The sequence below is a fragment of the Haliotis cracherodii genome, unplaced genomic scaffold (assembly GCF_022045235.1).
Source record: "Haliotis cracherodii isolate W230 unplaced genomic scaffold, xgHalCrac1.p SCAF_16, whole genome shotgun sequence".
Classification (NCBI taxonomy): domain Eukaryota; kingdom Metazoa; phylum Mollusca; class Gastropoda; order Lepetellida; family Haliotidae; genus Haliotis; species Haliotis cracherodii.
The window spans coordinates 6323168-6335585 of NW_027266271.1; the positions used below are offsets into that span (position 1 = coordinate 6323168).

The following is a 12418-nucleotide window of genomic DNA, read 5'->3' on the forward strand; positions in this document are numbered from 1 at the left end:
TTGTTAAGTATCAAGGAATGACAGCTATAATCTAAGACTGCATCATTGTCATCAAGGAAGTTCTCACCTAGTATCACTGCTTCTGGTAGTGTAGGCAGAACATAGAATCTTTGAGAAAATTCCTGATCCTCAATGACAAAATCTAACACAACTGAACCTAACACTTTGTGCAATTCGCCGCCAACACCTTTAACCTGTGGAAAGGGTGAGTTTCCAAGAGTAAGGTTTTCAAAAGCTGTGCTCAGAAAAGAAGACGAAATACAAGAAATGGATGCCCCTGTATCTACTAAACAATTTGTTGTTTTTGTGCCAAATTTTGCCTGAATTACACTTTTGGCAAGGGGCGTAACTAAAGACACTGTTGGAATTTCACTCTCGAAGTTACTTTCCATACCAGACTCCATATTTGCCATGACACCTATTAGTATGTACCGTACTAAATTAAAGGAAGACAAGTAATCAACAATGTAGTACTTACAATATTTGAAGACTTTTTCTTCCTTTGTTGGTGTCTTTGGAGGAGTTGGTTGTCTTTAATCCAGTGTTGAGGTCAGAGGTAGATGCAGCTTGCTTGTTATTCCATCAGATGATCACGGTTGGACATGTCCTCCAATGGGTTCTTGTAGCTGGTTGTAGTTAGTTCCTGGACTCCGTGGTTCCGAAAACGATGATTCTCCGCCAAATTATCATGGAACTGTTCTAGGTGAACAATACCTTCCAAATGACGTGCTGGTTTTCTTGGGGAATTAGTCAGCAAAGAGCCAGAGTCACAGGAGACTAATCACAATTTTATTTACAAGAACAATTAACAATTTACAATATACTTAGAAATAACTGAGGGTGCCACAGAGAGTCGGTACACACTCTGGGCTGTGGGAGAGAGGTCTGCTTGGTAAGAGAGTCAAACCCCTTCTCTGCTAGAACTTGGCTACAGTATGTATTTAATGAAAGTTTGAACAATAGAAAGGAATTTGATTGGTTGATACACGATTGGTTGTGTCCTATGCTAAATGGATGGCTAGACGGAGGGGAATACTAAATCCTGTTAATCCTGTTGGACTGGCACTAATCTTGTTGACATATTTACTGGATGCTTTGAAAGAGATTAGGGTGTCACTATAGATGAGCTTGTGTGGGGCTAATCCTTAATGCCCTATAGACGAGCTTGTATGGGGGCTAATCCTTAATGCACTATAGACGAGCTTGTATGGGGCTAATCCTTAATGAGTCTTAATTGAAGTAATGTTATTCTAATATACCCCGGTAGGTGATGACAGATATACTTAAATAAATATCCTTTGTCTGGGAGATGGGATCTTGATACCTTAGGCTAGCAACCATCTAAAAAGCTATAACTGAAACTACTGATATTTTATATATGCATTTTACCTGATGATAATTATTACTTGCTAAACTATAATTATATGAAATGGTGTATAAATATTACACCATGATAACTCATAAAAGCACTTGATGTAGATCTAATTATTATAAGATAACTTAGTATAAATGTTAACCATGATAATATTTAAAACCCGCATCCCAAGGGATTTTCCAAGGGAAAGGGTTTTAAATATCTTAACAACCCGAGGGGAAGTGTTTTATCTTACTTATAAACCAATTTTGAACCTTCAAATAACATTTATCAACATTTTTATGTTTCGAACATACTTTCCATGAACCTTAGGAAACGGACGTAAAATATCTGTTGCTGGCATACGGATCTTGAAAAGGACATTCTAAAAAGCAGTGCGGCTTATCAACACCTCTGTAGCCTTGTGGTACACTCACTGGGCTACAGATATGAAGATTGCGAGTTCGATCCTCGGGAATATAAAGAAAACATTTGTCATTTGAATTTACATTTCATTACATGTTACAATCTGAACGAAAGTTATATAAGTAAAATACCCAGGACATTATATAAAATCCCTGGTATATTATAACACATTATATAGCAAATATGACTTGAATATCCTATAAAATCCTGGGGATATTACATAAAATCCCAGGGACATTACAACGTCCCTGTTTATGAGATTTAACCCGACTGGAGAACAATAGGACGACATCACCCGAGGTTTATAACATGGTGTTCAAGATTATTGCACTTATAAATCAATGTGCATGCATGTGTAACCGGGTTTTGTGATGGCAAATACAAGGTCCAACACAGGCTACGGGTGTGAGTCTTTATTGCCTTATTAGTAGATAACAATGACACCCTGTAATGTACAAACAATAAGATTATAAAAACAGTAGTACACAGGTTTCATACACACATATATTAATACAATACAAAGCAACCTTTCATTTAATATAAACATAGTCTATATTCATTACATCAACATGAACTTAATAATCAATGATATATAAAATCATTACCTTACCCTGAAGTAAACAAACGATTGATCAAGGGCGATAACTCGATCCCGACATTACTGATAAGATTACAATATATAGATGGTCCATGGTTCTAACATACAATGAACATTACCAATACAATTACCACTTTGTTAAAACTACTATATTAATTCATTACCTGATCATACATTTGATATGATACACTATTTACAAGATATACTTCATGACAGAACAAACATGTAAATTATGCGTACCCTGTGGGTGACACTGGGGTGTTTGTCCTCTCCAGGCAGCCGCCTTGCGTGGTAGCTTTGTAGCTGTCAGCACGCTCCTAATTACAGAATCAACTATGAATAAATGTAACATACAGAATACAATTTAGGAAATATAACTAACTACTAACTACCATACAATGATTGACATTGCATACAAATTCAGTATTTACACAATGATAAAAATCAACGCATTCACTCAAACATTCACACACAGGAAGAAGAAGGATGAAAAGCATTTATAGTGTTTACTTAGCCTTATTTAATTATTAACTTAGTAATATGGTGACACAATCACCATACCAAAGATAAGCATGTTAATAATACTGAAATTACATTCCACATAACTTAGATAACATAAGTTATATTATTATACAAATACATAGATATTAGCTAGCAATTTTATAGATTACTAACCTTAATAATCGAATTATTTATCCCAGATCTGTCCGAGTCCAAATTGTTGACTGACTTCTGAATTGGTGTATTGTCAAGTGCAAGATGGATGAAAAGTGCACAGTTTGAACAAGCCAATGAAAACAAGGCTTGGGTTAGAACAAAGAGGAGAAACAATGACACAAACATAGACCAACCCAACCACCCTCTACATTATAAGTAAACTAATCCAGAAGCCCATAATATATATTGAATTAAGAACCTACTTTCCTAACAACTTAAAATAACATACAAACCTAAAGGACCTCAAATAGATAAAACATATATACAACAAAACTGTATGTTAATACTTGTGTCTGCCACATACTTCCCCCCCACAGGAAAATGATGTCTCATCATTTGACCTTGCCGCTAACAAGATCGAGAAGAGTATCAGCCACTCGGTGTCGCTGATCCCGGAATCTATCATCTGCTAGCAGAGAATTGAGATAGTTGGCTCTGGCAAGCCATTCTGGATTTCCAGGATCACTTATGGCAGAAAGAACATATTCTCCACTTCTCATCCAGCTGGGCTGTGACCTGGTCCTGGTTGACCGCCGTGGCTGAGAAGCATCTTCTGGCTGCAAATTGGTTTGTTCTTCTCTGTCATCCTCACTACCTGTGGCCCCAGTCTCAGATCTGTCTTCATCTTGCTCGTTCTGGTGAACAGTATCATCAGTTGGCTCTTCTTCTTCCCTCCCTTCTTCAGTAGGAATCTCATCTCCTTCTAAAGCTTCTTCTGACTCTCCTTCAGTTGGCCTTTCCACTGTGATCTCAGTAGGAACTGAAGGTTCTGAAGAACGGGTATAGCCAATTGCTGATTCTTCATCAGACAGATCATCGCTTGTTTCCACAGCCGTGTTCTTCCTCGGCTTAGGCACAGGTATTGGTACTTGTCGTCGTCTGGGTTTAATGGCTGGTGGCATTTTGACTGGCAAAGAACTAACTGGCAGCAAGAGGTTACGATGTAGCACTCTATTTCTTCCCTCTCCATTCTCCTTTCCAACCTCAAAGACAGGTATCGATGGATTGGGATGGCGCAGCACAACATATACATCTTCCTCCCATCTGTCAGCTAATTTATGTCTTCCATCAAAGGCCACAATCTTTACAAGGACTCGATCTCCTGGTTCCAACATTGAAGCTCTAGCCCTCTGGTCATAGTAAGTCTTCTGCTTGGCCTGAGATTTCTGAGATGCTGTTGAAGCTATGTCATAGGCTTGCCTCAAACGGTCCTTCAAGGATTTGGTGTACTCTGTTATGGACTTGCTTTCCTGAATTTCCATGTCCAATCCAAAAACAAGGTCAACTGGAAGTCTTGGATGTCTTCCAAACATCAAGAAAAAGGGAGCTACAGATGTTGACTCATGGCGGGTACAGTTGTAGGCATGGACGAGTGGACCTACATGTGCCTTCCAGTTCTTCTTTTCATTTGGTTCCAAAGTACCAAGCATGTTACAAAGAGTACGGTTGAACCGTTCTGTCATCCCATTGCCCATTGGATGGTATGGCGTTGTCCGGGACTTTTCTATCTTCAGAAGCTGGCACAGTTCCTGCATCACCTTCCCTGTAAAATTGGCTCCTTGATCAGAATGGATTCTTTTTGGAAGACCATAATGGATCACAAAATTGCTGAAAAAGGCTTCTGCTGTTGTTTTTGCGGACATGTTCTTGGTTGGGTAGGCTTGGGCGTAGCGAGTGAAGTGATCTGTCACAACCAAGACATGTTCTATTCCTCCTTTAGAAGGTTCTAGGGAAAGGAAGTCCATGCATACAAGCTCTAGTGGCTCGGAAGTCTTGATGCTGATTAAGGGAGCTTTGATGTTGGTTGCAGTTTTTCTCCTTAGACAACGCTCACAATGTTTTAGGTGGATCTCCACGTCACGTGTTATCCCTGGCCAGTAGAATCTGTCCTGTAGAAGTGATACAGTCCTGTCTCTTCCAGGGTGTCCGACATTGTCATGGAGGCTCCTCATTGCCGCAGTTCTTAATCGAGAGGGTAGAACTAGCTGTTCCCGGTCTACGCCATTAACACTGGCGACTCTGTATAGAACTCCTCGCTTGAGTTTGAACTGACTGTAGTTCTTCATCAATGATGTCATTTCAGGATCCGTCAGGTAGTTCATCCGGTCTGGTCTTGCTCCATTCCTCAAGTGTTTGATAATTTCTACAAGGGCTTGATCTTTAGCCTGTGATCGTCTCCAGTCTCTGGCATTCTGTTCACATCTGTCCTCAGTTAAGTCAAGGTCTTCATCTTCAACCACATCTGCAGAGAGGCACAAACTTTCCACAAGATTCGTCACATGGGTAGAATGACAAATAGCTCTGACATAATCTTTTGCAATCTCATCCATGTCATCAGGGTCTTCCTTGACTGGTAACCTGGACAGAGCATCGGCATCACTGTTGGATTTCCCTGGGCGGTACTTAATGCTGAAATTATAGCTGGAGAGAGCAGCAAGCCATCTATGACCCGTGGCGTCTAATCGAGCACTTGTCAGCACATACGTCAATGGATTGTTGTCGGTGATAACCACAAAGTCATGACCCCACAAGTAGTCATGAAACTTCTCTGTGATAGACCATTTCAGACACAAAAACTCCAGCTTGTGTGCTGAATAATTTCTCTCAGAACGACTGAGTCCTCTACTTGCATAAGCTATTACTCGTGGCTGTCCGTCCTGCACCTGGTAGAGTACTGCACCTAGTCCATGACCACTGGCATCTGTATGTAATTCAAAGGGCTTGGTACAGTCAGCATATCCCAGAATTGGTGGCATGGAGAGTCGCTGCTTTAGTTCGTTGAAAGCACTCTGTTGCGCTTCCCCCCACATCCAGTTAACGTCCTTGGGTTGCTTTGACTTCTTTGAAGCTGACTTTGGCATTAACTCTGAAAGTGGTTTGGCAATTTTGGCAAAATCTTTGATGAATTTTCTGTAATAGCCAGCAAATCCTAGAAATTTCCTGACTTGTTCCGGGCTGGAAGGAGTTGGCCAATGTTGCACTTTGTCAATTTTCTCAGGGTCAGCTTCAATTCCATGTTCTGAAACAATGTACCCCACATATCGAACTTTTCTTTTGAAGAACTTGCACTTCTTGGTGGCTAGTTTGAGCCCACATTCTTGTATCCGCTGGAAAACTTGTTTGAGTCGTTCAACATGTTCTTCATACGTGTTAGAGAATATGATCAAATCATCGAGATAGATCAAACAGATGTTAAGGTGTAGGCCTTCAAGGCATCGTTCCATGAGACGCTGGTAAGTGGCTGGGGCGTTGGTAAGTCCAAATGGCATACGATTGTACTCGTAGAATCCTAGAGGTCCTACAGTGAAGGCAGTTCTTTCTTTATGAGCTTCCTCGATCTCCACCTGGTGATAACCACTTTTCATGTCAAGGACTGAGAAGAACTTGTTTCCACCCAAACAATCCAGTAAGTCTTCAATCCTCGGCAGAGCGTAGGAATCTTTAATGGTTCGGTCATTAAGCTGGCGAAAATCTGCACACATCCTGAGACGCCCATCTTTCCTTCTGGCAAGTACAATATTGGATGCCCAAGGACTGTGTGACTTCCTGATTACTTCAGCTGAGAGTAGTGTTTGAAGATGGTTCCGAACTTCATCATACATTGCAGGTGGTATTCGGCGATGTCTCTGTTTGAAGGGAACTTCATCAACAATGTCTATCCGATGATGCACCATGTTGCTACATCCAATGTCATCATCATGTTTGGAGAATATGTCTGTGAACTTCATGATGATGTCAAGTCCCATCTGTATCTCTTCCCTTGTCAGGTCAGTGTCATCAACATCGACTTGGTTGATGATGTCATCTGGGTCTCCTTGTTCTCCAGTTGGTAGCTCCGGAATAGATACAGGCTGAATCTCACACAACAGAGCTCTAGGAGGGACAACTACTGTTCTAGTTGTAATGTTGGAGATGTGCACGTCCACTGGGTTCCGACTGTCATAGTTGTAAGATATAAGCGTAGGCGCTATGTCCAAATCCCTTGGTAATGAAGCAAAGCTGGTAGGTTGGAGTAAAGCACATATGACTGGTGAATTGAACCCCTTGGTTACTTGTCCTTTGATAACCATGTTGGTGTTGGGTGGAATGATGAGGTTCTTGTTCTCTGTGCTGCGAACAAATCCAAGGCAGTGTCCTCGTCGCTCTAGTTCTTTATCCCGTAATGCTAAAGTCCTGTAGGCTAAGTACCAAGGAGTGTGGAGATTGGCCTTCTGAAGAAAACGTGCTCCGTGTTGTAGCTTACACTCATTCAAGAAATGCTGCAACACATTAGTTCCAAGCAAAGCAGGTACCTTGGCATTGTATCTTGTTTCAGGAACAATTAACATGAGGCACGAATCCGAAGTTTTGTTTATTCCTCCACCAATGATATTGAGTCTTACACTCACATATCCAAGATATGGAAGCTGTTCCCCTCCGGCACACTCAATATCCAAGATATCACTGATTGGTTCCAAGGGCAAAGTCTGTAAATGATTTGTGTAAAATGTCTCAGATATGATAGAGACTGTAGCACCAGTGTCCAACAGAGCACGAACAGGATATCCTTCAATGCTGATCTCAACTTCTGTGGCATCTCCTACTAGTCCGTCTGGAATCTCTTTATATTTGGGGCGCCCAATAAAGCCTAATGGTTGCCCCCTCCCATAGGCCTGGCCAAGTTTAAAGGGCGTCGAAGATGGTCCAGTCTCACTCTACACCCAACTGCAATATGTCCAGGGTATCCACAGCGGTAACAATAGATGGGTTCCTGTGGTTCTGGCTGCAATCCATACCCATGAACTTGAGGTGGTTGTGGTGGTGGAATATGCTGGGGCATATATGGCGCTTGTGGCCTTGGAGGCGCGGGCTGACTGTAAGAAGGCTGTTGCTGAGGCATAACAGATGGCATCTGGGACTGGAACGAGCTTGTCTGATGTGATGGTCCATTCCGTTTCCCATAATGTTTGCTGTTCCTCCTCCAGGAAGTCTGAGGAGTACCTTGAGAGGCTGGTGATGGTTGATGAGGCTGTTGAAGAAATACTTGAGCTGAATGTTGACGTTGCTCCTTTAGGTCAGCTAGCTCTGTCTTGATATCCCTCATCATGGCTTTAAGATCCATCACTTCTTCCTTAGTAGCAACAGCAGTAGAAGAGTCAGAGGTAGAGGCCATCTTTATGGTAGCTGTCTTCTTTCCTGTGCTGTGACTTTGATCCCGCTTCATGTCAAACTCAACTTCCCTTAAACATAGTCGGAGCTCATCAAAGTTGAAGATGTTATCATACTTGTGGGCAGCAAGGCTCTTCAGTTCAGGCTTAAGGCCATCCCACATCTTGCTTCGGAGCATTTCATCCTGTTCCTCAAAGCTCATCTGACGTTGGGAGGCTATCTGGTACATGAGGTTCTCCAGCCGGCAACCCCATGCTGTAACATCTTCCTTGTCTCCTTGGAAAGTACCATAAAACTGTGACATCAGGGTCTCCTTCCTTCTCAAAGTTCCAAAAGCAGAATGGATCTTGAACAAGAGGTCCTCAACTGTGGCTGTGTGTCCAAGCTTCATGGCAACCAGTGCGGCTTCCCCCTTCAATGATTTTCTGATAACCTGGAGTATAACATCTAGAGAATGAGTCTTTGACTGTAGAAGACAGTCAACTTCATATTTCCACAAGTCATATGGAGTGTCCTTTCCAGTCTCTCCGCTAAAGAATGGTATCTTGGGAAAGTGGTGATATGTTATGCCAGATGTTGAAGGTGGAGCAGCAAGTTCAGGATTAGTGGCTGTGGGGGCGCCTTTGACATCAGGCTCTGTCTTTACAATAGGTCCTTCCTGTTGTGCCATTCCTTGAATCCAAGCTTTAAAGTCATCCGGATTCTCAACCTTTGGAGACAGTCCCATCTTTGTAAATATAGTTAACAAACTTTTCATCTCCTCTTCTTCAAGATTCATGATGTAAGAGTATGATGCAGTCGAGTGGAAGGATTACAAAATCCAAATAAAGGTCACAAAAGCATGTGAAGAAGATGTGCAAAGACTATAAAAAAGTCACAGAAGTTTTGAAAGATGCTGATAACTGAAATCTGAAAATGAATAGAGATGATCACCGAGTCACAACTGCAATCTGAAAGAAAAAACAGCTGCAATGGAATATAAAAAATTGATTGCAAAATATTTCTTAAAAAATAATCTCAATGAAAAATAAAAGTAGATACTGAAATGCTACATAATGAAATAAAGTACCTAAGATAACTAATACCCGGTGTGAATATAAGACCCACAAGACAACACGAAGGAATAAATCAAAGCATGCTGTTATGTAAATGTGAAAAAGAAAAAAAGTGCAGATGGGGAAAATGATTTCAAACTAAGTCAGTCTGTGGTAGGGCAGTCAAAAAAAACCAACAACAACCCAAACTAATTCTAATCTGATTATTATTATTATTATTATTTAATATCTATCCAAGTTTATTTGCATACGTGTAGAAAGGTGAAAGAAGCAAATAGAACTGATTCAAACACACACACTCACCTGGTTATAATTAAATATGATCCTTTATTGAAACTAACTCAACAACTAATCTGAAAGTCTAACTAAATACTAACTAAACCAATCTAAGGAAACCAAGTCTACGTAAGGTAGGCAAATATTTCAAACTTTATTGAAACTAACAAAACAGTTTATCCACTATTCAAACTAAACTAAACTAAACTAAACTAAACTAAACTAAACTAAACTAAGGATACATGCCGTAAACAAATGTACGCAATACCAAAGTATACAAACTTGGTGATCACCGAAAAAATGTTTTCACAAGTTGCGAAATGCTACATAACAAGGTTTACTGGCCAGATAAATATCTTTAATTACAAATGTAGAGAAAGGTTGAATGTAATTACAATTACGAAAACCTTACACAAATGCAGATAATTGAAATATATGTACAATAATGAAAAACTTAAGCCGGCAAAGACAAATAGATACTATGAAGTAAAATATATTACATGATTGATGGCAAAGGGAAGTAATTTACAAATTACCAGATATGAGAAATATGCTACGTGTACGAGAATAACGTAAAGTTACATTTACTACATAGGAAACAAAATACACAAAGTTGTATCCACAAATGTCACTACACAGATGTCAGTCACAGATACCGTGAAAGTGAAGGGAATCACATGGCTTGGCAGATCACATGGCTTGGCAGATCTAAGTACATGTGCATGTACACAGAATAGAAAGGGAGCTGTCTATCCCACGAAGAGGCTGGCTGACATTTCTTAGGCAAAAATCCTCACTGGGGGCTCCATTTTGTAACCGGGTTTTGTGATGGCAAATACAAGGTCCAACACAGGCTACGGGTGTGAGTCTTTATTGCCTTATTAGTAGATAACAATGACACCCTGTAATGTACAAACAATAAGATTATAAAAACAGTAGTACACAGGTTTCATACACACATATATTAATACAATACAAAGCAACCTTTCATTTAATATAAACATAGTCTATATTCATTACATCAACATGAACTTAATAATCAATGATATATAAAATCATTACCTTACCCTGAAGTAAACAAACGATTGATCAAGGGCGATAACTCGATCCCGACATTACTGATAAGATTACAATATATAGATGGTCCACGGTTCTAACATACAATGAACATTACCAATACAATTACCACTTTGTTAAAACTACTATATTAATTCATTACCTGATCATACATTTGATATGATACACTATTTACAAGATATACTTCATGACAGAACAAACATGTAAATTATGCGTACCCTGTGGGTGACACTGGGGTGTTTGTCCTCTCCAGGCAGCCGCCTTGCGTGGTAGCTTTGTAGCTGTCAGCACGCTCCTAATTACAGAATCAACTATGAATAAATGTAACATACAGAATACAATTTAGGAAATATAACTAACTACTAACTACCATACAATGATTGACATTGCATACAAATTCAGTATTTACACAATGATAAAAATCAACGCATTCACTCAAACATTCACACACAGGAAGAAGAAGGATGAAAAGCATTTATAGTGTTTACTTAGCCTTATTTAATTATTAACTTAGTAATATGGTGACACAATCACCATACCAAAGATAAGCATGTTAATAATACTGAAATTACATTCCACATAACTTAGATAACATAAGTTATATTATTATACAAATACATAGATATTAGCTAGCAATTTTATAGATTACTAACCTTAATAATCGAATTATTTATCCCAGATCTGTCCGAGTCCAAATTGTTGACTGACTTCTGAATTGGTGTATTGTCAAGTGCAAGATGGATGAAAAGTGCACAGTTTGAACAAGCCAATGAAAACAAGGCTTGGGTTAGAACAAAGAGGAGAAACAATGACACAAACATAGACCAACCCAACCACCCTCTACATTATAAGTAAACTAATCCAGAAGCCCATAATATATATTGAATTAAGAACCTACTTTCCTAACAACTTAAAATAACATACAAACCTAAAGGACCTCAAATAGATAAAACATATATACAACAAAACTGTATGTTAATACTTGTGTCTGCCACACATGTAGGTCTGTGTGTGGCTGCTTGTACTAGTCCGGACTAATGCCGATTTTGTCCTGCTAGCCCACAGAGATACCAGGCTGCTGTAAAACATGAATACCCTATTCTGACACAGTATACTAACTTCGGGCCGAGCAAGGATACTGACGCTGGGCTGAGCAGTCCTTGTTTTTGCCCCTTAATGCCGAGTGCCAGGCAGGGTAACAACAAGTACCATCTTTTTACGCCTTTTGGTATGACACAGCCAGGGATCGAACCACCCCTTTCCATACAGAAGCTGTATCCACTAGACCTCTTAGGCGGTCCAATTACTAGTGAACATCCTGCAGTTTATTTATTTTGCCTGAATAAACTGACCAACCCAGTCTGATAAGTTAGCAAATCTGTAAACCATTCAGTAAGAAAAGTGTGACCTGTTGAATAAATTTGAGCCTCTACGTTTCATTCTCTGATGTGTGCAACTTTCAGCCTGATGGAGCTGTTCTTGAAGAGAAGGAGAAGAGTACCACCAGCTATATATTGTTGTCTCTGATTGGTGGAGGTGTGGTGCTGGTACTGGCTGTGGGAGTGATGAAGAGGCAGCAGACAGCAGCCTTTACCCCGATGTCTCCAGAAACTCAGAGTGAGTAGCATTGTGGTCATGTTGATACAAGAATGCACCACAAAAGAAAAATCCTTCTCAACCTTCCATTTCGAATTGTATAGCCTGGTGTGAATTGTAGCATGTGTACAGTAAACTACGGCAGTAACAAACTCAGGGACCTACTAATTT

The 12418-nt window shown here is 40.0% G+C and overlaps 2 protein-coding genes and 1 pseudogene across 2 annotated transcripts in view; 1 reads left to right on the plus strand and 2 right to left on the minus strand.

Annotated features, from left to right (window-relative positions):
- Window positions 1–12418, minus strand: part of LOC139463766 (uncharacterized) — a 272927-nt pseudogene that overhangs the window by 69621 nt on the left and 190888 nt on the right.
- The window catches only part of LOC139463761 (uncharacterized), a 70172-nt gene that overhangs the window by 14676 nt on the left and 43078 nt on the right, over window positions 1–12418 (plus strand). The window contains exon 4 of the mRNA XM_071245047.1: window positions 12115–12268. Coding sequence (XP_071101148.1) covers window positions 12115–12268 — 154 coding nt within the window. The remainder of the gene's footprint in view (window positions 1–12114; window positions 12269–12418) is intronic.
- On the minus strand, window positions 3428–4882 carry LOC139463767 (uncharacterized). The gene has a single exon (XM_071245055.1). It carries the CDS (start codon window positions 4838–4840, stop codon window positions 3428–3430), a length of 1413 nt encoding a protein of 470 aa, XP_071101156.1. The 5' UTR covers window positions 4841–4882.

Bases quoted from the DNA above. Each gene is read 5' to 3' on its own strand.
- LOC139463767 (XM_071245055.1), bottom strand. From the start codon at position 4,840: ATGGACTTCCTTTCCCTAGAACCTTCTAAAGGAGGAATAGAACATGTC.